The following is a 23,938-nucleotide window of genomic DNA, read 5'->3' on the forward strand; positions in this document are numbered from 1 at the left end:
CATCATGTCTTATCAAATTATTTTTATATTCCACACCTATATATATATGTACAGTATGTATATACATAGACACACAACATGTGTTTTAATATTTTGCACTTTTTAAACACTTTGTTTGGTATGGCAAACCCCCAAAACTTAAAAACAAACGAACTACATTTTGATTCATTTCAATGGGGAATTGAAGGCATCCTTGAAGGCATCATCTCTTGCTTCTTCCCCAGTCGATGCGGTTAGCCGGGCAAGAGGAAAAGGAAGGGCCTTCAGCGGCGTAATACCGTAGCCGAACCTCGGTCGGAACACCACGGATCCGGCGCGCGTTCTAGCGGAAGTGGCGAAAGTTGTGCCTCCTGTGCGGGAGCGAGGTGAACTTTTGGATGACCCTTCGGTTAAAATCCGGGACGCTTGCGAGCAGGTTCCTCTCCAGGGCCAGCGCGGCCAAGGCGGCGAGCCCGTCCCTCGCCGTCACGTTGGCGGCGAAGGTCCTGACGTCGCTCAGCGTGGGGAAGCAGCGGTCGGCTTCGGCCGTGCTGCCGGGCGTGGTGAGGACGATCCGCAGCAGGGCGGCCGTCTCCGAGAAGGCGTGGCCGAGGTCGTTGCGCATCAGGAACCCGTAGAGGGCGGCGGCGCCCTTGCAGCCGGCGAACTCCGGGTGCCCGTAGATGAGCTCCAGTTCCGACTTCAGCTTGCTCTCTCTGAGCGCCGGGTAAGCCTCGGCGGCGGACGCCAGCGCCGCGGCGGGGAAGCGCGCCCGGTAGCCCTGGTAGCACTCGGCCTGGAGCAGGCCGTCGCCCACGAGGGGCGCCGTGAAGGCGAATCGCTCGTCCATGTGCTCCAGGATGGCCTCGCACACCTTCAAAACCAATGGATCCGTTTTACCCATACTGTATATCGCCCGTATGTCCGTCGTTGCGCGCCGCTTCCGTTATTGCGGGTTTACGCTATGGCCCCTTTTCATTTGTGACCGCAACTTCTTCCATTGCAGGGTTATCTTGCTCTTTTCCGTGTCATTAAGTCCAACCAGTCCACAAAAAGCTATTTTGTTTATTTTTAAAAAATCCACCTCTACGGCAGGGATGCCAAACTCGCTTTAGCTTGCGGCCCGGGTACAGAAATGTTTTTCGCAACTTTGGGTTTATTATTTTGTTCGTACTGTCCAACCCAAATAGTAACACCACAACATCACTATTAAGTCTTTCAGTGCCATGGACAACATGGACAAGAATTCTCATCTTTTAAAATAGTAATAAAAATGATACAATTTGTATTATGGAGCGTAGCTAACACCCTTGACGAGTGCTTAGTGTAGTGTATTGGTGTTATTTCATAAAGAGTGTTTGGCCCATGTTTTTGCATTTTGTTACTATGCATAACGCAGTTTTTGTTGAACTCTTTTTTGGACAATACACTTTTGCGTGTTGACAATAATTTGTTGACACACTTGCACGTTGGCACAGGACATGTAGCCTTGTTTCCCACATATGGAAATTCTGCTAGAGAATACTTACTGTATATATGTGGTCACGGAAAATGAGTATTTAGCCAGCATTAGTGTTGACCAAATGATTTTGTTCCAAAGACCCTTTCACTTCAAATACATAAGAACTATCGGTGCAGCTACAATGAGATAGATGACCCTGCCAAATAAGTGAATTCAAGACACGTTTCATTTTATTGTCTCGCTCTCCCTTTTTGTCGTAAATTCGCTTTTTTTTTTTTTACGTGACTGCTAACAGAAGAGTTCAACAGAAGAGGTTTTGGTTTGTGCTAAAGTCTGGCTTTCATCGCCTAGTTCACTCCCTTGAGTAATGAAAAATCTTCTCTTGCTACTAAATTGTAAACATTACACTGATACACACACACACATTTGCGTGCGTACATAAAGATTGTTTCGACAAGTTTGCTTGTGTCTCACTCACCTTTACAGCCAGACCGTTGAGATCGTCCAGGCTGAGCTTGCGGCAAATCTTGGTGGGCGGAGCGGCGGAGTAACTGTGGTCATCGCGGATTTTGGGGAGGGTATCTCTGAGCATAAAAGCAAAGTTCAAGGTCAGCATCATGGCACGATGGCCGCATTTGAATTCCAAACTTGAGGCAATGTAGATGACGTTCAATGCTTTCAAATGGGCCGCCTTCAGCCTCAGTTCTTGTTCTTCTCCATCTTCCATCATGGCGGTTTTTGGTGTTTTTTCCTTCATTATCCATATTTATAGTTTTCAGCGTTTTGCTTCAACATTATACAGCTTGAAGTTTTTCATTGATACATTTTTTAATGTTTTTTTTTCAATTTATTTCCTTTCACGCATTGTAGGTTTTCATTTTTTCATACATCCTTCCATTGATTTTATTGCCTTTTTTTAACAATATTTTCATTCGTTGCATTTTTTGTTTGGTTTTTACTACCTTATACGTTTTTAGTTTTCTTTTTTCAATTTTTTCTTTTTTTTCATTTGCTATACCTTTTAAGACAGTAAAATCCCTTAGGGCACATTACATGCACTTTTTCTCAGGCATGTATGGGCATTTGCTTCCATCCCAGTGCATTTAAACCTGCTCAAAAATCAAACTTCGGTCAAAGTAAGCCCCACCCACTCTCCCCAAAACAGTGCGGAAAGACCGCATCATGCAACATGACTTAACCTGACGCTTTGGATGTTGCGCATGAACTGCTGAATGCAGACGATGTTGACGGGTCGCTCCTGGAGCTGGCGGGAGAAAAGCTCGACGTGAAGCGTGATGACGTTGAAGAGTTTGAGGAGGTAGTTGAAGACGGCATCCTCCAGCAGGCACGAAAGCTCCCGGGCTTCTCTCACAGTGTCGGGATCGAACTCTGCCGAGTCCTTGATGATTTGAAAACACCTCAGCAGGACTTTTCGCCTCTCGAAGAGCAGTTTGACGGCCTGGCCTTGGAAGTTCCACGTCGCTTGGCTCATTCCCGGGAGTTCGGAAGCCACCGCGTCTAGCACGGCGAGTCTGGTCCGGGATCCCGAGAAGAAGGCGGAGAAGCGGGCCGACTCAGAGAAGAAAGTCCTCACTGGCCGGAGGCGGGACGCCACTTGGCGAACGACCGCGTGGAGCTGCTGGGCGTAGCTGTGGACGTAGTGCGCGTCCGAGTACGTTTCCCGGACCTTCTTGTGCACGCTAGCCGTCTCCGTCGCGCCGTCGTACGATTGGGAAATGAGCTTTACCTTCAGGTCGATAGGGAGGACGCAATTTAAGCGAGTCAGCAGCGCGGCGCCGACCGAATCGGCCGTGGCGTCCTGGAGAGGCAACAAATCAAAGAAGCGCTCGCGGACGTCGTGGGATGGCCCGATGTAGCGGAAGACCAGCGCCAGGTGGCGCCGGTCGGAAGCGTCGCTGGTTTCGGCCGCCTGGACGGCCACGAAGTCGGCGCTCCTGATTTCCGCCACCGCGCACTCCCTCAAAACCAGCGACATGCAGTCCAGGAGGTCGCCCCGGAAGGTCCTGGAAGATCTCTGAACCTCCGCGGCGCCGTTCTTCAGGTACTTGTATAGAAGCCCGTCCATCACCGCTCCCAGGTCCGCCGCCAGATCGCCAGGATTTTTCGAGTTTTGGCGGCAGCGCAGGGCCAACGCGAACACGTCGCACGTCTTGACGTGGTCGATCATTTCTGAGAGCAGCTGCAGGTTTTTGTCCACCTGCCGGTTGTGTTTGGTCACGGCCCGACTGTAGCTTTCGTCCAGCTGACGCGCGATGCCCACTTTCCCCAAGGTGGCGAGCCGCAGCGCGTTTACCAGGTGGACGGACGATTGTTCGTGCTTCTCCGCGTTCCTAAAAAAGTTGTCCAAATCCGTCATACCCGTCTTACTCCACGACGGGTCCGAGCGCGTCCTCTGGAAGAGGAGGCACGGAAAGCAGAACAAGGCCGAGGCCTCCGGACATGCCGTCAGCCAAGTCTTGGTGCTAAACCAGCTTCTGGAAAAACCGCGCTTGAGCTTCCTCCCTCCGACGAAGCTCTGCCGATTGAAGACGACTTCCGGCCGATGAGGCCCGAGCTCTTTCACGGCGAGCCGCTGCTCGAAGGTTCTGCTCAGGAAAGGCGCCGCCAGCAGCGACTTGACGGAATTATCCAACCGGGATTCCTGCGATGGTGCGTTTTCACCGGTCGTCAAGAGCTTATAAATGTTTCGGGCTTTTTCTTTTATGACGGCGAGGTCGAGCGGCGCCCCTTTCTGCCGCTGATCTTCGATCCACGCGCTCAGAACTTTTTCCACCTGCTCAACAAGCTTGCTGTTTTTCCTGCTAATTATCGTCATCTGCATAGGCAAGAAACTCTCGATGTGATCCTGAATCTGCTCCTCCGACACGTAAAGGGCTCTCACGGAGAAGCTCTCCTGTCGGGACGAGTGCGCAGCACTGGCCGCCGTTTCCCCGCTATTGGCGTCCATGCCGGTTTCCACGGAGCGTTGGAACTGGGGCTGGGAAGCGGCGCCGCAATCAGTACTCGCCGGGAGGCTGAGGCTTTGATTTTCTGCGCCGCATTCTTCTCGCGGAACGACAGCGGTCGGACACTCGGAGGTCTCCAGCTCGTGGGCTTGAACGCAAGGGAGCTCTGGTGACGCATTTCGGGGAAGGTGAGGCGTTAGCGGAACTATTAGGAAAGTGCGAGAGCGCTGCGGCGCTGCTTCCGGGTGAAGGTGAGGGGGGTGCGGCCCAGCCACCCGGAGAACGTGACGGGGCTTTGGTGGCGCTTCCTGGCAAACGCCAGGGACCTGCGGCTCTTCCTCTTTGATGGTTAGACTCTCTTGCGTCACTTCCTTCTTTATGTGGATGGGCTTGCAATCCTCTTCCTCTTTGATGCGCTTTGGTGCCTCCTGCTCTGAAAGATTGCGTCTGCAGGTGTCGACTGGACACAAGAAGATGCATGCGGTTTACTACACTCAAGCTTTGCCGCAGGGCTACAAATATCGTACAGGTCACCCCCCCCCCCCCTTTTTTTACTGCAATTTGGGTGAATTTGACGTAAACGTGATTAGAAGTCTACCCCTGACTTTAGTGGTTACATAGATGTTGGCTGTTCAATTATACCACATGGTGCGTGTTATTAAAATGATGAAATCACGGTACTAGGGTTAACTATGTGAAAAGCTATAGCAGGATTATTGCGCAATGACCGTCCCAACCAACATTATGTGTTAACTGTGCCCAAAATATGTATTTTGGTGCTGTGGCTTGCTTGATGTAGTACTTGGGTGGATCGAGCTAGCAATGACAAATCCCACGTGTGTTTTCAACGTACCTGTTGGCTCATTGGGATTTAGATTCTGAGTCTGATCAGCCACAGGAGACTGGGTGGGATTTTTTGCTTCAGGCATGCTTGATGGCAGCAACTCTTCCACTAACTGCTAAGAAAGAAAAAATGAGACAAGTAAGGTCATTTATATCTTAACATTGTTGTCTTATTTACACACATCCTAAAGTCACACTGATTTCAAAAATTTTAAAGGTATGACAAAATAGTAGTGGAACAGAAGTTAAAAAGAGCAGCTTTAGCTATGGTGTTCACATACAAGCACAATTTAAGTGCGTTTTTCAGAGGAATATGATATCTTGCACATTTTCAATGATATTTGGGGGAAATTAATAAATCATAACTCCCAAAATGTAACTGAGAAATGAGCAATATGGCAACACCTTGCGACAACAGACAGCAGCCTCAAGTTTGTTTGTTTTTTCCAAACATCCATTTAAAATCTGTCCAGTGCTGAACAAAATCCCCCCCCCCCCCCCCCCCCCCCCCCCCCCCCCCATGCTTATGATATAAAACTTACTGGTGCATTTTCCTGGGATATAGAAGAAGTCCCCATGGTGACATCATCTGGTGCATTGTGACACTCATCTTGGGATGCTTCAAGAGAATTGATGCCTTCACTGTCAGTCGCATCAGCAATCTCTGCAGATGATGCGGATGAGCTCTGCCTAAAAAGGCTCGTCACCAACTGCAATTAGAAGGGAGACAAATTAGCACGTGCTACCTTGGAAGTTTTATATTTTAGGGTTAACCTGTTCATAGTAGGATATTCTCCGCGTTGTCGGGGTTCCAATGAGACTTGTGCGAAATGTTAAATCGATCATCCAAGTTTTTCACCCAAGTTTTTTACCCAAGCCCTTTTTACGGGGCGAAAGACGCAAGGTTACCTTCGCGTGGCGAGTTTTGTCTTTTCTCGTCATCCCTTCTCGTTTTTTTCTTTTCCTTATGTACTAATAAGATGCACAGTGTGTAATCGATGGGTTCTAAAAACTCTTCGGTAGACGAAAGAAACAAGAAATGGTTCTCCTTGGTAGCGGAACTGCCGAGAACCGTTTATTTACAAAACAATTCCACTCATGCTGAAGGGTCCGCCAAATCCCCCGCCCCTTTCCGCGCCACAAGCCTGCGTCATAACTCTGCGACACCCCTTCAGCGCTTACAATAATAAACATTTAAACCTGCAAAGAGCGATTACTAATCGCTTCTCAAACAGGTCAACGATATACCTGTTTCTTATTCCGTGTATCCAACCTTTTTTCGGCTCCACTCTGAGGCTTTTGTGGCCGGTGCTTAAATATTGTCGGCACAGCATCGAATTTGAGCTTCTTCTTTGGCGGGTATCCAAGTAGTTTGGCTTGCAGATCTTCTTCGTAGCACGATTCGAGAAAATGGTCCTCGCAAACTACTGAATTCCTGCCAAACGGGAAAGTTGTCAAAGAGTGTCCTGTACCTATGTTATGCAACCACTTTTCGGCGATCAATTTGCGTTCTGAAGTGACGGGCTTAGGCACACAAAAGTAGTGCTTGTCTTTGTTTTTCCTCTTATTATTGAGGCACCCGTACGCTTTGCACTGCGCCATTATTATCGCATGGTGCCAGCTGCGACAGCAAATAGCGATCCAGGCTTGTCACTCAACGACTCTACTTCACCGCTCCGCTCCCAGGAGCCGAGGAGCAAATATGGCAGCCGCCAGGGCACCTCCGCAGTAAAAGCAAGCGCATTTTGCAGCAGCGACCGCAGTCTTGGCCGTTTTTAGCATCTGATACGCCGAGGGCAAGGCTGTGAGTATACGTCACTTCCGATTATGTAGTTACTCGTGTGCGTTCTTCCGGTTGTACTACGTCTCTCTCGAGGGATTTCCTCGTTCTCTCTGGGGATGTCGTAACTGCTTTTTCGCATTCCACTACATCGTTCGTGTTAGTTTATGAATTCATTATTTTTGTTCATGCTACAACCAAGAGGCTGCATTAAACATTTAAATATATATTTTCTTTCCTTGCAGGACTTTGTGAAAAGTTGGCCTGTGCTGTTGTTTTTAATTTGTCATTGTGTAGACACTTCTTTTATACTTCTTTCATTGTAGCTGACGATCCACACGGTTAGTGAATGGTGACGGCTTTTCTTTTTTTCTCGTGGTTTTCACTGACGTTAAACACACGGCTAAAAAGTATGTGATACTCTGCCTCCGGGTCCGTTTCTTCGGCACCACGCGTGTCCCAATACAATTTACCTAAAAACGTTGAAGGCCACTAATGTTTTCGTCTTGAAAATATCGCACCGAATCCCGGTGTCACAACCCTTTTACGAGACGGAGAATGCCGAATAACATCATCACATTTGGACATTAAAGGTATCTTTATTACAGTTTTATTATTTTATAAAACAAACTAGCACTGAAGCTTAGTTAATATGAGCGACAAAGGCTGCGGGTAAGTGTGTGTTTTGATTGATTAAAGGTTGTGTGTGTGTTGTGTTCGTGTTTCTCAGCAAAGCTACATGCATGGCAAAAGGCATCGGAAGTGTTTCTGATTTCCAGCCCTGTGATTGGACGAGGCAGCACGGTTGAGCCGGTTTGACGTCACTTCACACTTCAACCAATCAGTCGTGAGCTGTGAGGAAAGGGTGAAACGCAAGACAGCAAGGGAAAGGCGGGATTGGTCTTCTTTCTCCTCATTTGGACGGCCACAAACAGGAAGTGAGTATTGACAGGCTAACGTGACACTAGAAAGTTTAAAAAAAAAAAAAGTTTTAACGAAACGGGTACATAAATTGATAGCATAATTGCACACGTCGTTTTTCTGAAATCGAGAAATTCATTCATCCTTTGTGACTTCCCGTATCATATGGTGAAAAAATACAACAATGCTAATAAGATGCTTGAATATGAAACACTACATTTGTTTACTCACCTACTGGGAACTTTGTTCAGTCTGTTCCCCTCCATCTGTCTTTGGAGCATCGGTCTGCAGGAGAAAGCCAGCACACTGATCACATGACTGCCACCATTTTGTCATCTTGTATATTTATTATTGCATTTCACCAAAACAAAGACACTCTTTGTTTCAGCATTCTCTGGCGATACAATTGTCGCTGTCGCTGTGTGTGTTGTGTGTTTATTATATAGATTTTTGAGGGCTGGAAAATTCCTCACATTGCCCAAAAAAGAAATGGTCAGAATTTTAAAAATATATATTTTGCGTACACGTCATCATAGGCAGAAACTGTCGTTACGTCGTTTAAACCACTACTTTACCGGCCCTATAAAATATGTAATACTGGATATATTTTTGTTAATAAAAAATACAAGAAGACAATCCGCTATTCATGCAAAGACGTGAAGTGTCGTCACAGTTGTGCATATGAGAGTAGTATTGAAAATACCTTGCAAGTTTTCAATCGGTGAACTCAACACAATTTAGAGTCGTACGAATTGTTAAACGCGCATACGTCACTTATAATATGCGTCCATATAATATGATAGGTAGTTACCACTTTTGGCCACCCGGGGTCGCCATCGTCACGCGCTACACCCTATCAACGTGTGCCGTTTGCGAAGGCGGAGCCTCTGCCCTGCCTGAACCGTTTTCGAAATGGTATTCAAGTTCCGGTTAAAGTGAAGATGAATTGATGAAGTTAGTCGGAGGGGACAAGATTAGTCATGGTTAGAAGCAGATTGGTATCGTCACATGCGATTTTGGTCAGTAAAAGATCAAGAACACAGGTTCCAAACATGATGACATCGTCAGTATGGTAAACGTTTGAATGCTTTAGTACATTTGATGAGAGTTAGTACTATGTTGATTCAAACTGTCAGGTTTTTCTTCTTCACAATTCTTTAATATTAGCAGCCGTGTTGCTCAGTCTCTAAGTCTTTCATTTGCATAAAATCCAAAAACCATTAAAAAAATATATATATATATATTATGCAAAAGAAAAAATAATAATTACAAAATAATAAAGCTAAGAAATAATTTGATCAAATAAAAATATTATCAACATCAAAATACAATATTGCAAGGTACAGATCGTATCTTAAATCTTTTACTTTTTGAGTAGGAATACTTGAAATTCTCAAAGCCATTTCCCGTGCTAAAAAAATGTTTTTAGCCCATACAATAAATGAGGTTAAAAGCAACAGCGGCAGAGAATCATGCCATGCATTCTGTCAAGTCATTCATCAATTCATCCATCCAACCAATCAGGCACCTCCTCAGTCGCCGGTACCGCCTCCTCCTGTTTCCATTCAGTCCAGACACAAACAGAAACAAAGACAAACCATTATATTAGAGGAGACAAATGTAGTGGCAGGACTTCCCGGGGGCCGCATTTGAGGACATAAACAAAGCACTGTTATTCTGTCTTTTGGGAGATTTCGTTGCAAAAAAAAATGTTCCACTAACAATCCAGGCTAACGATAGCTCCTCCCAGATATGTAAATGATGTTGATGATCTTCGTCCAACATAGTGCAGCGTCGCCTGTTGGCCAGATATTCTGGTGCACCACAGCTAACAAAATGCCCAAAACTTGATTAGCAAAGTCAAATAAATAATTAAAAGAATTAAGTCATTCAATTCCAGACGTATTTTTTTACGTCTACACGAGTCCGTACATTCAACCTATGCAAACTACATACTTACTAAATATTTTTTTTCATACTTTATTTTCATATTTTAGGGTAAAGGAGCTTCAGAAACTCTCGGATATTGAATCGCTTGATGGGAACAAAAACATAAAAAGAGTGCAAAGACTGTGGGAAGACGCCACGGCTCACCACAGTGACGAATCCTGTGGATAAGGCGGCGTTCTCCACGCTGTCCACGGTGGCCTGCGCCACCTCGTTGGCCCCGGTAACGGCGGCGTCCGCCACGATGTTGGCCTGCTCCGTTGTCTTCTGGGACACTGCGAGGACAAGGGGAGCCCACCATGTCGTACTGTAAGCCGGCTAAGTGTAGTGCCGCCCGTGTCTGATTTATTCGACTTTGGCACTACGTTTCTAGTGCTGCGCTATCTCTAGGCCTATCGCACAAAATCATCATTTGCCGGAAAACTTATTTGGGCACCTGTATTGACGCTAGTCACCACGCCTTCCATCGTCTTGTTTCCTGAAAAGAACACATTAAGGACATGATGAGCGTGCGGTAAGCCACTATCGGGGTCGGCTTGCTTTTGATGAATAATTAAAGATGTAACCAGACTACACTAGCAGACAGCGACAGACAGGAAGGAAAGAATGAGGAAACGGACACGTTGCCAGCATATTGGAATTGAAATGGGGAAAGTTCATCATTTGGATTTTGTGGAATGAATCCAAAAGCTTTTTTTAAATCAACAAAAAGATATATTTGAAGGTTTTTGCTTGCAATTTGATTTAAAAATAAAGCGTCATATTTAATTGAATCATAATGATGTACTTTTAAACCCTTCATTTGTAATCTAAAGAGGTGTTCTTTCCATTCTTCAGATAATACGTTCCAAAAAGCATCTTTATTCTTCATTTCAGATTGAAAATGTGACTTGCCTGATTTTTTTGTTGACGTTTCCTTTAGCGCAGCGCCATCTAGTGGATGCATAACGCAAGTCCAACCGCTACTCTAGCTTCTATTCTAGGCTTTCTCAATTTGTGCCACAGGATTTAAACGTTTTGTAAAATACGAGTGAAAAAGAGCATTTCTTATTTTTGCATGCCGCAAATAAGCAAAATCCTCCCTTAAACGTCCAAATGTTGGGTATTTCCTCTAGATGACACAAGATGGCGACAAATCACTTATTTTACTAAGCCTTTGCCTGCCAAAATGAAGCTACTCCATTCAGATGACTCGACCCTCGCAGATGGAACCCTGAGATACAAGTTTAATTAAAAATAGCTCTTTATATTCTTATGTTCTCTCAAAATATGTAGTAAATTGTTTTCATCATGGGGGTGGAATAATAGATCTGGCAATTCTTATTCGTTTTTATATATATTTATGTGCTCCAAGTGTTATATCACTGCCACATAAATGTTATTCTTTAGCCCATCTAGGGCATTTCCCTCTAATCACGTGAACTTCTACGTTGGGTTGAAGTACATGTCTGTTTTGTCATCAGTTTGAAGGGGATACCTCAAATATTGATGGCAAACAAACCAGAGGTGTGACCATTCATTGATGACTTGACAGCGAATCGATAAATAGTTTGATAAGAATCAATCATTGCATAAGTTTTATTTGTAATTGTCCAACTCTTTGCCTTTTCCAACATTCCGTGCAGTCCTCCAGAATGAAAGCAGACTGATTTTTTTTTTTTTTTTTTTTTCTGTTGTGGTTCTGTTGTGTTCTGATGTTTCAGAACGGATTTAGTTGATCCTTTAACAGTTATAGTCCGTGCTTTGTTTGCGCTTGGCTTGGCTTGAGCTTTGTTTTTGGGCGCCGCCTCTGGACGCTGTTGATATGACATTTTGTAGCGAGGAAGGACGGCGCGGCTTCACTTGAGAGCAATCGCTGTCGTCTGTCTCGCGGTAAAATCCGGCCCACGAGTTGTAATTTCATTGTAAGAATGTTGTCATTTATGAATATATGGCCAAAATGACTTGTTGATCCTACAACTTGCGACTGTCTATAACATGCTAGCTAATGTTATAGCGTGTTATATAGTGCAGCCTTCTGTACGTTTGCATTGTTAGCATTTTCGTTTGCAGCCGTTTCCCCGAGGTATATTTCAGCATATGCAAAGTTTTTGCATTGATGAGTACACGTTTGCATCTAATTAATGTTGGTGAAAAATCCAGAGGTTACTCAAATCTTTGTCGATGAGTTTGATAATCCATCAGCTGTGAATTCATTTGGACGGCCCAAGCCATCCATCAGCAGTACAGTGGCAAAGGGCTCTTGTGTATTTTGACCGACTTGATGCGGCGTCCTAATTTGATTTTCCATTTCTATTTGTACATTGGACTTAATGTGGGCCAAGCCACACCCAGAATGTCGGCTGGACTTCCTCGCCAACGTGCCCCCCCCCCCACACACACACACACCCCACCCTTCCATCCCGTCCTGAACCTTCCACATCGCACTCCGCATAACCCTGCGTCTTTCAGTTTAATTTTTAAAATGGCACGCCTCCCCGTTGCCACGTTCCGCTTTGGGACATTTTCGTCTTTCCCGATCAGAACATCGCACGATCTGTTTGCGCACGTTTCCCTTTGAAACATTTGCCATCATCGTCATTTGTCCTTTGCCGACTCACCCACGTACATGACCCCCTCCTTGGTCTTGGCGGCGGCCTCCTCCACGCCTGCTTTGGTCTTCTCTGCGGCGGCCACCACGCCATCCTTGGCGATGGAGAAGCCCTTCTTCAGAACGTCCATGATGCTGCTGCTGCTTCTTGTTGCGCCGCCTCGACTGTCCCGTCCTCGTCTGCTCTGCTCTTCCTGCTAACGGGGGAGAGGGAGGGGAGGGGGGGCGAGCAGGGCAATGCCAACATAGGAGCGAGAGAGAGCGAGAGAGAGAGTGTTGTGGTGCAGAAGCGAGAGGGACATTGGTGCCGAATGGAAAAAGGACAACAAAAGTGTCCAAAGGGAAGGGATGCTCTCCAGTCATGTCCGCAATTTGCGCTTCACTTTCACCAGCAATGACTTTCACAGGGAATTTCAAACAAAAGCTCCATTTGTTCAAAAAGCGAGAAAACTGGCAGGGGATGCAACCAATTCCTCCCCCCCCCCATTCCCCCTCCCCTAGGCAATGGAGGCCATCTATTGGCTGAGATTTAACTGCATGATCCTCGCTTGACTTTTTTTTTTTTTAAGAAAAAAAAAAATCATAAACTTGTCTTAAATCTCGAGATGGTAGCGCCCAGCACTGCATTGCATCATCCCGAGAGGGCTTTTCGATTTTTCAACTTCGTCATTCGCCAAGTCATTGCTAATCAATCCAAAATGAAGAGTGTTATCGTGTATTGCAGAGATATCCAATTATTTTCCTCTGAGGGCCACAATCAAGAATCCATGGAAGCAAGGGCCACGTGGATTTTTTTTTTAACTTGAATTGATCAAGTACATCAAAATCATGCATCTGCATACTGGTAATGCTGTCAATTACTGTTTTGTAGAAAAACTGCTGCCTAGAGATCATTCTGTTAGGTAAACAGTTAAAGGTTTTAAAACATTTTGTATTGTTACCCAGTGGTATCAAACATAGGGCCCGCGGGCCGGTTGTGGCCCACAAATGGGTATAATTTGGCCCGGTTAAGATGTCAATTACAGTATTGTTGAAAAACTGTTAGGTAATGATCATTCTGTTAGATGAATACTTGAAGGTTTTACAAGCGTGTCAAACCCATGGCCCGCTTATTGCTTCCATAATAATCATAGTTGGAATATTGCAAGTAGTTTAAGCAGGGGTATAGTTCTTTTTGACAATAAACAAAAGCAGCAAGGCTACTACGACGGCCGCTAAGGATGCACATACGAGAACGGAGGAGAGGGAAGGAAGCCGTCCTCCAGACAGGATCCCCAGTGTGACTCAGCAAATGTAGCCGTCCCCTGATTGGCTCCGCTATACTTAGCCGCCGCCGCCTCCTCCTACCGCTTCATCATCCTCGTCGTCATCATCGAAGCAAAGTGGCCGATTTGCCCGAGGTTGCCGCGGCGACGCGAGCTGCGCTGATCGATGCGGACCGAAGGGGGATCCGTCCATCGCTAGGCGCCAACTTCCTGCCGTTCAAATGTTTTTCAAAAGTACCCGCGTGTATATAAATAGAAATAGCTAGCCGTGTCAAAGGTCAGCCTTTACATTGTGACAGGGCTGGAGCAAATACTGAAAGGTGCCACAATGGGAACAATGTTCAGTTGCGGTGACAAGTTGGACACGTTTTTGAGTGCGTGTGTGTTGCTGTCGTTCATTTTGAAGAGGAATGCATCTCCTGCCTGCTAATTGGCGTCACGCATCCTTGCAACATTTTTTTGTTTTGATCAACACTAAAGCGCTCGTCAGCTCTTTTGACTTGCATTAACTATTGTTTTTTTTTGTTTTGTTTTTTTTATTTAGGGTGAATTTAACTTCAATGTGAACTTCATATCCACACATGGTGAGTCACCGAATCAAGTTTTTAAATTAACATTGTCATTTCATATAATGATATTGTATATTTTCTACTCATTTAAGTGACATCAAATTTGCTTAAAAGATTAACATTTCAAATTCATTTTAAAGGGAAAATAAATGAAATAAACAAAATATTGTCTTCTCCCGTCATAATGCCTGAATATTAAAATTTGGGAACAAAAACAACTGTGCATAATGTGTGTGCTCAAAGTGAGTAAACAACAACACAGTAATTGAAAGTAGAAGACAAAGTAATGCGACTTGCCCCCTCAAGGCAAAAGCGGAGCAAGCGTCAGAAGAAGAAAAAGGACTAGTGTGCTCGCGCCGGTCGCCATGGCGACAGTCTGGCTTGTGCCACTAAGGCGACAAGATCATTTGTTCTTTGGTCACAAGCAGCCAGCCGCTGAGAAACACGTGTCCAAACTCAGTGCATGCGGGGGAAAAAACAACGTTTTTTTTTTTTTTTTTTTTTTTGTGGCGGTCAAGCCTGCACAGCCCTCTTCAAATGATAGCCTTTATATGCACAGAAAAAAAACGTTTGAAAAAAAATATCATTGCAACTTTGTTCCACCATGAATGAATGCACAAGTGTGCGCACCTTCGCAACTAGGAAAGAGTTTAAAATGAAGCAAACGCATTCCAATTGATGTGAAATGAGAGTCGACACACACGCATCACAATGTAATATACCTCGGATGAACTCCAAATAACAGTCAAATGTTCAGTAGGGCATCTATTTGTATTAGTTTGCAGGGAATTAGTCGTAGAATTAGAATATATCAGGTTCTCAATTTTCATTTTCACTTTGGAGCCTGGTTTTGTGAACATAGTCTATAAAACAACTTTTCTTTTACTGCTTAAAAATCAAAACCCGTATCAAATTGGCCTTAGGTGTGACTGTAAGCGATTGGTAGTCTCCTGTGATTGTCCGGCAACCACTTTAGGGTGTCCGGAAGTCAGCTGGGATAGGCACCAGCAAGCCAGCAACCCTCCTGAGGATAGACGGCTAGCATAAATAGATGGATGGAAGGATGATGAGTTTCTGTTTGGAATCAAACCCTTGATTATTTTACGCTTAGGCTTCCTAAAAATGAACTACGGGATCAGTGAAGGGTAGGAAGTGAAACTTTTCAAATCTTTTAAAGTTACTATATTTAATCTTGAACGAATCTTCATTACCTGTACGCTGTCTCCCCCTTGTGGACATACTGCAGCATAACCTACGTTCCAAGCATTGCGTAATTTACTTTCGCTGATTATCCAATGTTGTCATAGATCACACAACGGCGAAATTTGCACCAGGGGCGCAAAAAACTAACACACGAAAATGTAAAATGCCTTGAACGTTTTTTGAAAGGAGGCACTCGAATTACGTACTGGAGGACTCGCGTGGCTAATTATAGCGAGGTAGGATTTTGACGTCATTTTTTTTCATTAGTTCCTCCTCCCCCAGCTTGCAGCCATGTTGGCAGGGATGCAGCTGAAAGAAAAAAAAAAATCTGACAAATTCAAAATAAAAGAAGACAAGAGGCAAGTTTTGATGACTGGACGTTTTTGCCTTTAATAGATCAATGACTTCCATATCAACATACAGTATTTCCTCGCAGCCCCTCGTTAACATTCGACAGTAAAATAAGTTAAAAGACTCTTTCAGGCCTGTGAAACCAGGTAAATAACTATCAGTCCTCCTTACGCCTGCTTGCATGTTTTTTTTTAATTGTATTGAATGTTTTGGGACCTTAGAGCATAAGAGGGGCTGCTTTTTGTACAATGACAGAACAATTGTTGACATCCAAACAACTGGCGAGGAAAAAAATAACTGCCCTTGACTCTACAGCCAAAATACACTCTACCAATTGCGACGTTCAGATTTTCAAAATGTCTTTTTGCGCATATTGCTTTGGCCACATGCACAACAGCCAATAACAACGAGTCACACGCATCGCTTTTCCTCCCATCTCCATCTGTACAAATGACAACACGTGTTTGTTTTTGTTAGGCGCGTGAATCGAAAGCGTAAAATGAAACCGAAAGTCAAATGTTAAATAAGTGCGGGTGCGCACGCGTGGCCTTCATGATGTCGCCGATTTGAGATAAGCGATCAGATCCTGTCGCTCGCCCTTCTTCTTGATGCCGGCGAAGATCATCTTGGTCCCCGGGATGTACTTCTTGGGGTTCTCAAGGTACACCATCAACGTGTCCTCGCCCCACACGATGCCTGACCGCACACGCAAACACACAAATTCATGTCGCGGTGCACTCGTTTTACACAGACAGCCTTCTACTTGTGCAATCAAGCCACCAAAATAGCTAACAGCATTTAAAAGAAAAAACAGACCTAAATTTCCTTAATAAAGTGACCATAGTAGCTTAAAAAAAAAAAAAACGCAAGCAAAATTGCATGACGATTACGCAAGCAAAATGACTGGAGTTCCACACCTACGGTGCTCCATGTTAAAGCTTGAACCCAACCGCATAGAGTTGCATTCCTATAGCAGCAACGCAACCCAAAATTGCATCACAGCAAAAACGTGTCACGCGGTTAACTCCAGTGACTGTAAACATTTGTACATTTAAAAAAAGAATGTCAAGTAAACTGAGCAGGACTTATTTTTAGCCTCAAAAGTGTGTCGGCGGAGGCAGGCCAACGTCGCATTCGCGACCTTGAAAAGTTGCGGTAAACACGCACGCGAGGGAGGTAACCGGCGACTGACCTTTGCTCTTGTTGGCGTCCGTGTAGGAGTAGCCCTCGGCCTGGCCCGTCTTGCGGCCGAAGAGGCCCCACAGGTTGGGCCCCACCTTGTGCTTGCCCCCCTCTTCCACCGTGTGGCACTGGGCGCACTTCTGCACAAACGCCTTCTTGCCTTTGGCCACGTCGCCCATAGTCAGCTGCAACGAGAGCCAGGGCGCGTTAGCTGCAGCAAATCCCAATGCCCGCGCCTGAGTCTTTTCAAATTAAAAGCAAACAATTGGGAACATGAAGCAACTCCATGCCAAACTGGCTCATGGTGACTTTTTTTTTTTTTTTTACAAACATCGTATGCCTTTCAGGGCCTGTGACCTTGTTCTGTAAAATTTGCGTTTCTGTCCCCTCTTATTGGCCTGTACATAAATACATACATATAGACAATGAGTACATTTTTCTGAATTGATTTCTTGTTATTTTGGGATGCAAAGATAAAACTACAACCTCAACATTGAGAAATGACATCAATCCGAAAATCAATTTGAATAAGATGATTTTTTTTTCCTGTTTAATTCATTGAATTAAAAAAAGTAACTCGTGCAGGACTTTTCTATTTTTCTCGCAACCTGCTGATGACCCTTTGTGCGCTGCGGGTTCACACAAGGACAAGGCCACTGAGCTCGGTGTCAGAAATGTGTCAGTGTTCCGGTTTCACCCTCCGAAAAAAACCCTCCGCAAACCTTATTACTCCACAAGCGAAGCCAATGACGAGTGGGTCTTCTCGATTGACTTGCGATGCAACGGCCTACTCTCCTCGTTGTGCTAAAGTGAAGGACGTCTCAGGTAACACCGGCCCCGCTGCTTATGTCATCAACCACACGTCACTGTGACGCATCGCTCGAGGAAGTGGCATCCATCGTGGCCGTTCAAGTGCATTAGCTTAGCTTTAGCATTCGAGGCACTTTCGACTCGACCGGCGTTAGCTTCTATGCTACCGAGCATGAACCTCGCCGGTAGGGGCGAATGTATTGTTGCCTCAATAGGTGTGCGGCTTTAATGCATTAAACTGGGTGCGATCGATGGTCTCGGCGTGATTTTCGATCTGTGAACGTCTGCCGGCGCCGACCTTTAATTTGCTGGTAGAAATTCATTCTGGGGATGGGGAAAATGGAAAATGGGAGCAGGCCAGTAAAGCAGGGCGGTTAGCCCAACGATGACCGTTAACAAACTTAAATCCTTCCGCTCCAGCGAATCGCGTTTTTATCCAAACACCTTGCTTGTCGTGTTGCTTTTTCTTTTGCTTTTGCTTTTTGGAATGTTCTAGAAAGGCGGGTTAGAGCTCGGCTCATTTAGATTCACAAGCTGCTCTCAAGGATGCTTGAAGGATGTTCGGCGATCATCTATACGCTCACAAACAAAACGCTTCGAATGTGCTTCTCGGAGCAGAAAGTCAGCACGGTCCGTTCGAAAACATGGACCAAAGTTATCGTAAAGCGCCCAATCGTCAGCGTGCCGGTTTTTCTTTTCCAATCTAAATAAAAGCGACAACATTCAGAAGTCACGTGCTGTACTTACCTGCCGTTTAAAAACGCGTTAAATGAAGGCGGCTCCTTCGAGCTTCTCACAATGCTCTCCGTTACGAGACACGGGCGAATTGTGGCGGTCGCACAGAAGGTCACCCTACTTAGCGGTGCCGGTTTATGACGTCACCCAGTCATGTGACGGCGGCCACGTCTCTTTTTAATCTTTTGCGCTTCCTTTATGGTCTCGATTATTTGACAAGCGGGTATTTAATAGCTTAGGTCGTGGGTGGGATATGTTTGTCCATTAATTTGGTGAAAAAAGGGATGCTTATTAGTTTGCCCTTAGGGATGCAAACATTGTAGGTGAAAGGGTGTGTGGACGGCACTCGGCAAGAATGTGACGTCACCTCCCAATACGTAATTTACAGTACTCGTGATTACTTTCTACGTGTTGCGTCAGGGTGTAGCAAAAAAACCCAAAACTTGTTGTTACATCGTTAACATTTAACACGTAGATTACAAAAGAATAATAAATAATTTCCCCACTGAAGTGTAATGACGTTTTTGGCGTTTAAAATGTGTTTATTTGGTCACCATTTGTGCCCGAAATGTACCATGACTATAATCAATTTCTTGATACGATTGCTGTGACGTAGCCTCATTATAATAACAATTACATCAGTGATCTGCAGTGACAGATTTGGCGCGCAAATTTAGAAAACCACTAAAAAAAAATATCTCGTTTTCTTTTCGGGTAGACATCGTATTGCAGATTCATACACGTTTCATGAAGTATGTTGGGGAGAAAGACAGAACCCATCGAAGAACCCAAAAGAAGTAGAAGACGATTTTCTGATTACTTTTTTTTTCTTTTCTCTTTGTAGTTGAAGAAAAGTTCCCGAGGAGGGCAGTAACAGGCCGCGTAACCTTCGAAGAAGACGGAGCAAAATAGACGAAGAAGACGCCGCTCCAGCGCAAGCCGAGGATCCAAAATGGACGAGTCTTATCCGAGCACCAAACAGGTCCCGGAAAACCTGGACGACCCTCCCAACAGCCGCCTGTTCCTGGTGGCCAGTCGCTCCGTCACCGAAGAGGAGCTCCGGGAGCGCTTCTCGGCGTTCGGCGACGTCCAGGACGTGTGGGTCGTCAAAGACAAGCAGACAAAGGAGTCCAAAGGCATTTGCTATGTCAAGTTCGCCAAATCGTCGCAGGCCTGCCTCGCTATGGAGGAAATGCACGGGCAGGTCCTGCAGGATGGAAGCAAGCCCATTAAGGTCGGAACCGACACCAAGCTTTACAAACCATATGCAGCACACTGCGCAGTTGACGCCTATGCTAGCATGCTAACAGTCCCGTAGCTACTGTACACCTTTGCACGTTTTAAATCGGATAATGCTACATTTTCCTCGTTATGGCTGTAGCTGTCGTGAACGGACAATTGGAGTGAATGTTGTCATCGATGAATAATTCCGACTTGTTGCAGGTGTTTATCGCCCAGTCGCGCTCGTCTTCCAGCCACAGAGATGTGGAGGATGAGGAGCTGACCAGAATCTTTGTTATGATCCCCAAAACGTTCTCCGAAGAAGACCTCAAGAACACCTTCAAGGTATGTGCAGCCACATATTTAGTACATACATGGAAATCCCATATGGGTGAAACATGGCTCATTGGTTACTTCCAAAGGTGAAGGCATTTGTTTACAGTTAGAGGTTCCCAATTTTTGTTTTTATCAGGCCGCATATAGGAACGTAGTGAATGCATAACACAAGGCCGGCCACTACTGCAGCTTCTATCTTATGTCCCTTATAATGCTTTGCGCCCTATATACGAAAGCAGGTTATAATCCTGTGCGCCTTATAGTGCGGGAAATGCGGTACTGGTTTACATTTGACAAATAAAGAGTTTGTCTGTGTGGTGCCCTCACAGGAGTACGGCGACATAGAATATTGTGTCATCATCAGAAACAAGCTGACTGGAGAGAGTAAAGGTTTGGGCTACGTCAGGTATTACAAACCCTCCCAAGCGGCCCGGGCCATCGAGAACTGCGACAAAGGTGAGACCGGCGAGGCGAGACACAAAGAGTATTTCGCCTGAGAAACATCATCAAATGTTGACGTATGCATAACAGGTTTGGGACGCGCGTCTTGACATACGTGGCGATGTTTGCATCAGCTTACAGGGCCATCCTGGCGGAACCTCGCAACAAATCCTCTGCCTCAGAAGACTACAACAGCATGGCGGCCAGGAGCGACTTCTCGGGCGCCGCGGAGTCCATGAACATGTATCCCTTCAACATGGCCGAGCCCATCAGCTACTCCATGATGGACTACCGCGGCGGCGGCGGCGGCGGCGGCGGCGACTTGACCCGCTGCCTGATGGTGTCAACCCGCGCCGCGCTGACCCAGGAACAAATCTTTGCGCTCTTCGACATCATTCCAGGGATGGAATACTGCGAGCTGCAGCGAGACTCTTATGGGATGAGCAAAGGTAGGTACCTCTCATCTAGGTTCCAAAGAAAACAAATGTTCAACAGGGACGAGATTCCCAAACAAATATGGAGTACTCGAGTGCTGATAGCTTGTGCATAATTTATGGCAGCTAGCCACCACCAAGAGTAATTAGGTTGACTGTCAGCGGCCTAAATTGGCATTTGAACGCGATTTCAGAACATTGTAATGTTGTATGCATCAGGGGCCTGGAGCAATATTTGCAGTAGACTACTCAAGCAGTTATGCGTCAACACCGCCCAAAACAACTTCAAAATAAAAGCCTTCCACACATTATTTGGTAAAGTACGCTTTATTTTCAACTTGGCTTTTGTGTTTTACTGTCACGCAGAGCATTCATAGTTGTTACTGCCATTGCTTTGCCTTTTTTTTTTACTTGTACACAAATAAGCCAGTGGGTATCGGGTGTAAAAAGAAAAAAAAGGCTTTTTTAGCTGTGGTGCTCAAATACTGGAGTAGTCTTTTCATCACTATTTCACCGTGTTAGCGCCTTGTGCTGGTGATGCTTTGAGGCCTCCGTCGCTGCCTTTGTCTCAAAATCTCCCCATTCAAAATGTACGCATTGAGAATTGCGCGTCGCACATGGGATATTTTACCACTCGCTAAGCAATTAGAACGTCTCTTCAGACAGAATGAGTCCACCTAATGGCTCGCGCTTCGGTACGTTCGCGTTTTCCTTTGCTTTTTTCCGAAAACGAAGGCCAATAGTATGGTTGCGCCCTATAAACAGTAACTCAAAAGTTACATTTTTAAATAGACACACAATCCTAAACTTGGTGAAGCACGGATGCTGCTCAACTTGGTAGGATAAAATGAACCGGATCTGTGTTGCCAGGAAAAGGAAAAACAACCGCTTGGAGCGCATTCAACATTACACTTCACCGATTGCTCACAATGCGGGAAATCACACGCTTAACTTCTCCAGATACAAACACAAGAAAACATGCGTCCGCTGCCGTGAGCGCCGCCGTTTCACGTGAAACAATGTGGTTGCAGGTCACGCCATGATCCGCTACAGCAATCTGGGATCGGCAGTTTACGCCAAAGAAAAGTTCAACGGATTCGAGTACCCGCCAGGGAACAGGCTGGTTGTCAATTTTATGGACGACGGGGAAGATCGAAGCAGGTACGTCAGGTGGGAAACAGCCAGCCACCGAGATCGCCGCCTGCCGCCTGCCGCCTTGCGCTGCACTCTACACCGCCATGAACGCGCGTGTGCCCGTGTAGTTCAGTAGGTAGAATGGCCATGCAGTTTGTGGCCGCCCAGATGATGTCATCGGTGTGGAACGGACCCTCCAACAGTCAAGCCATCAAACCCGCATCTTCTCATCTGGTACGTATTGAGCCGCCGTCCTTGCCTCTTTCCGTGCCCACGTAAAACTGCAGTGTGACTCGTGTGCCCCCCCCCAGGGATTCGGCGGCCCGCCCGTGTCCCGGATCCAGACGGACGTCAACCTGCCTCCCCCCAAGAAGCTGGCGCCCCCCGACAGCAAGTCCAAGGAGCGTCTGTTTGTGGTCTTCAGTCCCGCCCCCTTGCCCGTGGATGTGCTGGAGGACGTTTTCTGGTAATTACGGGCACGCGCCTGGATCATCTGGGATTTTTTATTTTTATTGACGCTTACAAAATAAATGTTGCAAATCGCCCGCTTCTTCATCGCAAAAAACAGGTTGCTGCCAAGTGACTAAACGATCAAGCTCTTTAACGACGACTTTGATTGTGTATGTTTTAGCCGCTTCGGATCCCTGATCGAGGTCTACTTGGTTCCGGGCCGGAAGGTGGGATACATGAAGTACGCCGACAAGCAGGTGACCATCTCGCCGGAGGCAAAGTGGCAAAAGGGTTCCGAATGTTAAAGGGGGCTCTCCTTTCCGCGCGGAGTGCGCCGAGGACGCCCTGGCGGCGCTCCACGGTCGCGTGGTCAACGGCGTGAAGATGAAGGTGATGTTTGCCGACCCTCCCAGAGAAGAGTCGCACAAAAGGCTTCGCACGTACTAGGACGGCGCGGCGAAGCAGGTAAGGTTGCCACTCGTTATCGGCGCGTCCAGGGAGTAGCGTGTAGCCTAGCGTTAGCTGCAGCTTCTTCCTATCGCCTTTGAGCGGGAGGAAAAGACTTAAGATTAACCGCCGCAGCCAAAGTCAAATGAATCTACTGCACTTTGAAGAAAGGTTACGGTGGGAGAACCGGAAGCCACATCGCCACCTAGTGGCGGTCTCTAGCTCGGCATTATGGCGGGGCGCTTCCTTTTGAATTCCAGCGTGTTGACATTTGTGCCTGAGTAACTGTGCAGCTTCTCGTTCCCCAGGCGACTGTTGTCATGACAAAACGACCCCTGACCTGACAGACCCGACCACCCACGCGGACGGGAGACCGCTTGACACGACCTATGACACCTGTCTTGACCTTACGCTTGGGCTCGGTGACCTTGCCGTGACCTTCAGCGTGTGAGCTTTTTACTGGGTTAGTCCATCCTTTGTTTTACTTTTCATCAGTCAAGACTCATTTCAAGCTGCTTTTTGGCGGTATGGGCGGGGAATCCGCAGCGGCCCTAAAATCCCTTATTTTCATTTTTAGTTTTTTATTTTAGCAGTTAGATTTAAGTTGAACCCTCGCTCGGTCCAAACTTGTACTTTCCTCAAGTGGACGACTGCTTTTTTTTTTCTATGTTCAAGTGTGTTTCCACTGTGACGTCTTTCCAAGTCAAAATAAAAACAGCGCATCAAGCGTCGCTTTTGTTTCCCTCGTGTGGCTCTCATGTCCCAAGATGCTTCGCCGTATGTTGCTATCCAACGCGGCGATCTCATTTGAACATGGTGATCCTTTTTTTGCTTTCGAGCAAAGATTTGTAGGTCAGTTGAAATGCAGCAGC

At 46.1% G+C, this 23,938-nt stretch overlaps 4 protein-coding genes across 13 annotated transcripts in view; 1 reads left to right on the forward strand and 3 right to left on the reverse strand.

Moving 5' to 3' along the window:
* Window positions 1-7: 7 nt before the first annotated feature.
* LOC148419739 (uncharacterized) lies at window positions 8-7,078 on the reverse strand. 4 transcript variants are annotated; one of them, XM_088422115.1, is made up of 6 exons: window positions 6,499-7,078; window positions 5,793-5,960; window positions 5,261-5,363; window positions 2,641-4,867; window positions 1,920-2,025; window positions 8-853 (listed from the first exon to the last, which is right to left on the reverse strand). In XM_088422115.1, the coding sequence occupies exons 1-6, from the start codon at window positions 6,850-6,852 to the stop codon at window positions 323-325; spliced, it is 3,489 nt and encodes a 1,162-aa protein (XP_088278241.1). In that variant the 5' UTR covers window positions 6,853-7,078; the 3' UTR covers window positions 8-322. The 4 variants fall into 4 exon arrangements, with proteins under 4 accessions (XP_088278241.1, XP_088278240.1, XP_088278244.1 ...); XM_088422114.1 differs by having other exon boundaries at window positions 5,261-5,366; window positions 6,499-7,077; XM_088422118.1 differs by lacking the exon at window positions 6,499-7,078 and adding an exon at window positions 6,160-6,361 and having other exon boundaries at window positions 5,261-5,366.
* Window positions 7,079-7,609: 531 nt separating this feature from the next.
* On the reverse strand, window positions 7,610-12,701 carry LOC148419740 (uncharacterized). Of its 4 annotated transcripts, none has more exons than XM_088422141.1 (6): window positions 12,499-12,701; window positions 10,335-10,376; window positions 10,046-10,173; window positions 9,480-9,506; window positions 8,183-8,236; window positions 7,610-7,882 (listed from the first exon to the last, which is right to left on the reverse strand). In XM_088422141.1, exons 1-5 carry the CDS (start codon window positions 12,617-12,619, stop codon window positions 8,183-8,185), a joined length of 372 nt encoding a protein of 123 aa, XP_088278267.1. In that variant the 5' UTR covers window positions 12,620-12,701; the 3' UTR covers window positions 7,610-7,882. The 4 variants fall into 4 exon arrangements, with proteins under 4 accessions (XP_088278267.1, XP_088278266.1, XP_088278269.1 ...); XM_088422140.1 differs by having other exon boundaries at window positions 7,610-7,994; window positions 12,499-12,700; XM_088422143.1 differs by lacking the exon at window positions 9,480-9,506 and having other exon boundaries at window positions 12,499-12,699.
* A 3,188-nt stretch (window positions 12,702-15,889) lies between these two features.
* Window positions 15,890-18,765, reverse strand: cycsb (cytochrome c, somatic b). Of its 2 annotated transcripts, none has more exons than XM_088422144.1 (3): window positions 18,616-18,765; window positions 17,069-17,243; window positions 15,890-16,572 (listed from the first exon to the last, which is right to left on the reverse strand). In XM_088422144.1, the coding sequence occupies exons 2-3, from the start codon at window positions 17,235-17,237 to the stop codon at window positions 16,427-16,429; spliced, it is 315 nt and encodes a 104-aa protein (XP_088278270.1). In that variant the 5' UTR covers window positions 17,238-17,243; window positions 18,616-18,765; the 3' UTR covers window positions 15,890-16,426. The 2 variants fall into 2 exon arrangements, with proteins under 2 accessions (XP_088278270.1, XP_088278272.1); XM_088422146.1 differs by lacking the exon at window positions 18,616-18,765 and adding an exon at window positions 17,781-17,920.
* A 706-nt stretch (window positions 18,766-19,471) lies between these two features.
* The window catches only part of rbm45 (RNA binding motif protein 45), a 71,276-nt gene continuing 66,809 nt past the window's right edge, over window positions 19,472-23,938 (forward strand). For 2 of the 3 annotated variants that reach the window (XM_088422129.1, XM_088422128.1), the window contains exons 1-9: window positions 19,472-19,837; window positions 20,047-20,169; window positions 20,490-20,616; window positions 20,736-21,050; window positions 22,067-22,196; window positions 22,298-22,403; window positions 22,481-22,635; window positions 22,801-22,876; window positions 22,950-23,084. In XM_088422129.1, the coding sequence (XP_088278255.1) occupies window positions 19,556-19,837; window positions 20,047-20,169; window positions 20,490-20,616; window positions 20,736-21,050; window positions 22,067-22,196; window positions 22,298-22,403; window positions 22,481-22,635; window positions 22,801-22,876; window positions 22,950-23,066 (1,431 nt within the window). In that variant the 5' untranslated portion in view covers window positions 19,472-19,555 and the 3' untranslated portion in view covers window positions 23,067-23,084. Of the gene's footprint in view, window positions 19,838-20,046; window positions 20,170-20,489; window positions 20,617-20,735; window positions 21,051-22,066; window positions 22,197-22,297; window positions 22,404-22,480; window positions 22,636-22,800; window positions 22,877-22,949; window positions 23,085-23,374; window positions 23,798-23,938 lie in introns of those variants that run through there. The other variant, XM_088422127.1, reaches the window with a different exon arrangement.

This window comes from Hippichthys cyanospilos, chromosome 8, assembly GCF_059441005.1.
Source record: "Hippichthys cyanospilos isolate Australia breed blue-spotted pipefish chromosome 8, RoL_Hcya_1.0, whole genome shotgun sequence".
NCBI classification, from domain to species: domain Eukaryota; kingdom Metazoa; phylum Chordata; class Actinopteri; order Syngnathiformes; family Syngnathidae; genus Hippichthys; species Hippichthys cyanospilos.

Coding starts and splice junctions, on each gene's coding strand:
- LOC148419739 (XM_088422114.1), bottom strand. CDS start 6,852: ATGGCGCAGTGCAAAGCGTACGGGTGCCTCAATAATAAGAGGAAAAAC. Junction 5,961..6,498: donor ATACACGGAATAAGAAACAG/GTATATCGTTGA, acceptor TTCTAATTGCAG/TTGGTGACGAGCCTTTTTAG. Junction 5,367..5,792: donor TATCCCAGGAAAATGCACCA/GTAAGTTTTATA, acceptor TTTCTTTCTTAG/CAGTTAGTGGAAGAGTTGCT.
- LOC148419740 (XM_088422141.1), bottom strand. CDS start 12,619: ATGGACGTTCTGAAGAAGGGCTTCTCCATCGCCAAGGATGGCGTGGTG. Junction 9,507..10,045: donor CCACAGGATTCGTCACTGTG/GTGAGCCGTGGC, acceptor GAATGGAAACAG/GAGGAGGCGGTACCGGCGAC. Junction 8,237..9,479: donor CGGTACCGGCGACTGAGGAG/GTGCCTGATTGG, acceptor TTTCTCCTGCAG/ACCGATGCTCCAAAGACAGA.
- cycsb (XM_088422144.1), bottom strand. CDS start 17,237: ATGGGCGACGTGGCCAAAGGCAAGAAGGCGTTTGTGCAGAAGTGCGCC. Junction 16,573..17,068: donor GGACGCCAACAAGAGCAAAG/GTCAGTCGCCGG, acceptor GTGTGCGGTCAG/GCATCGTGTGGGGCGAGGAC.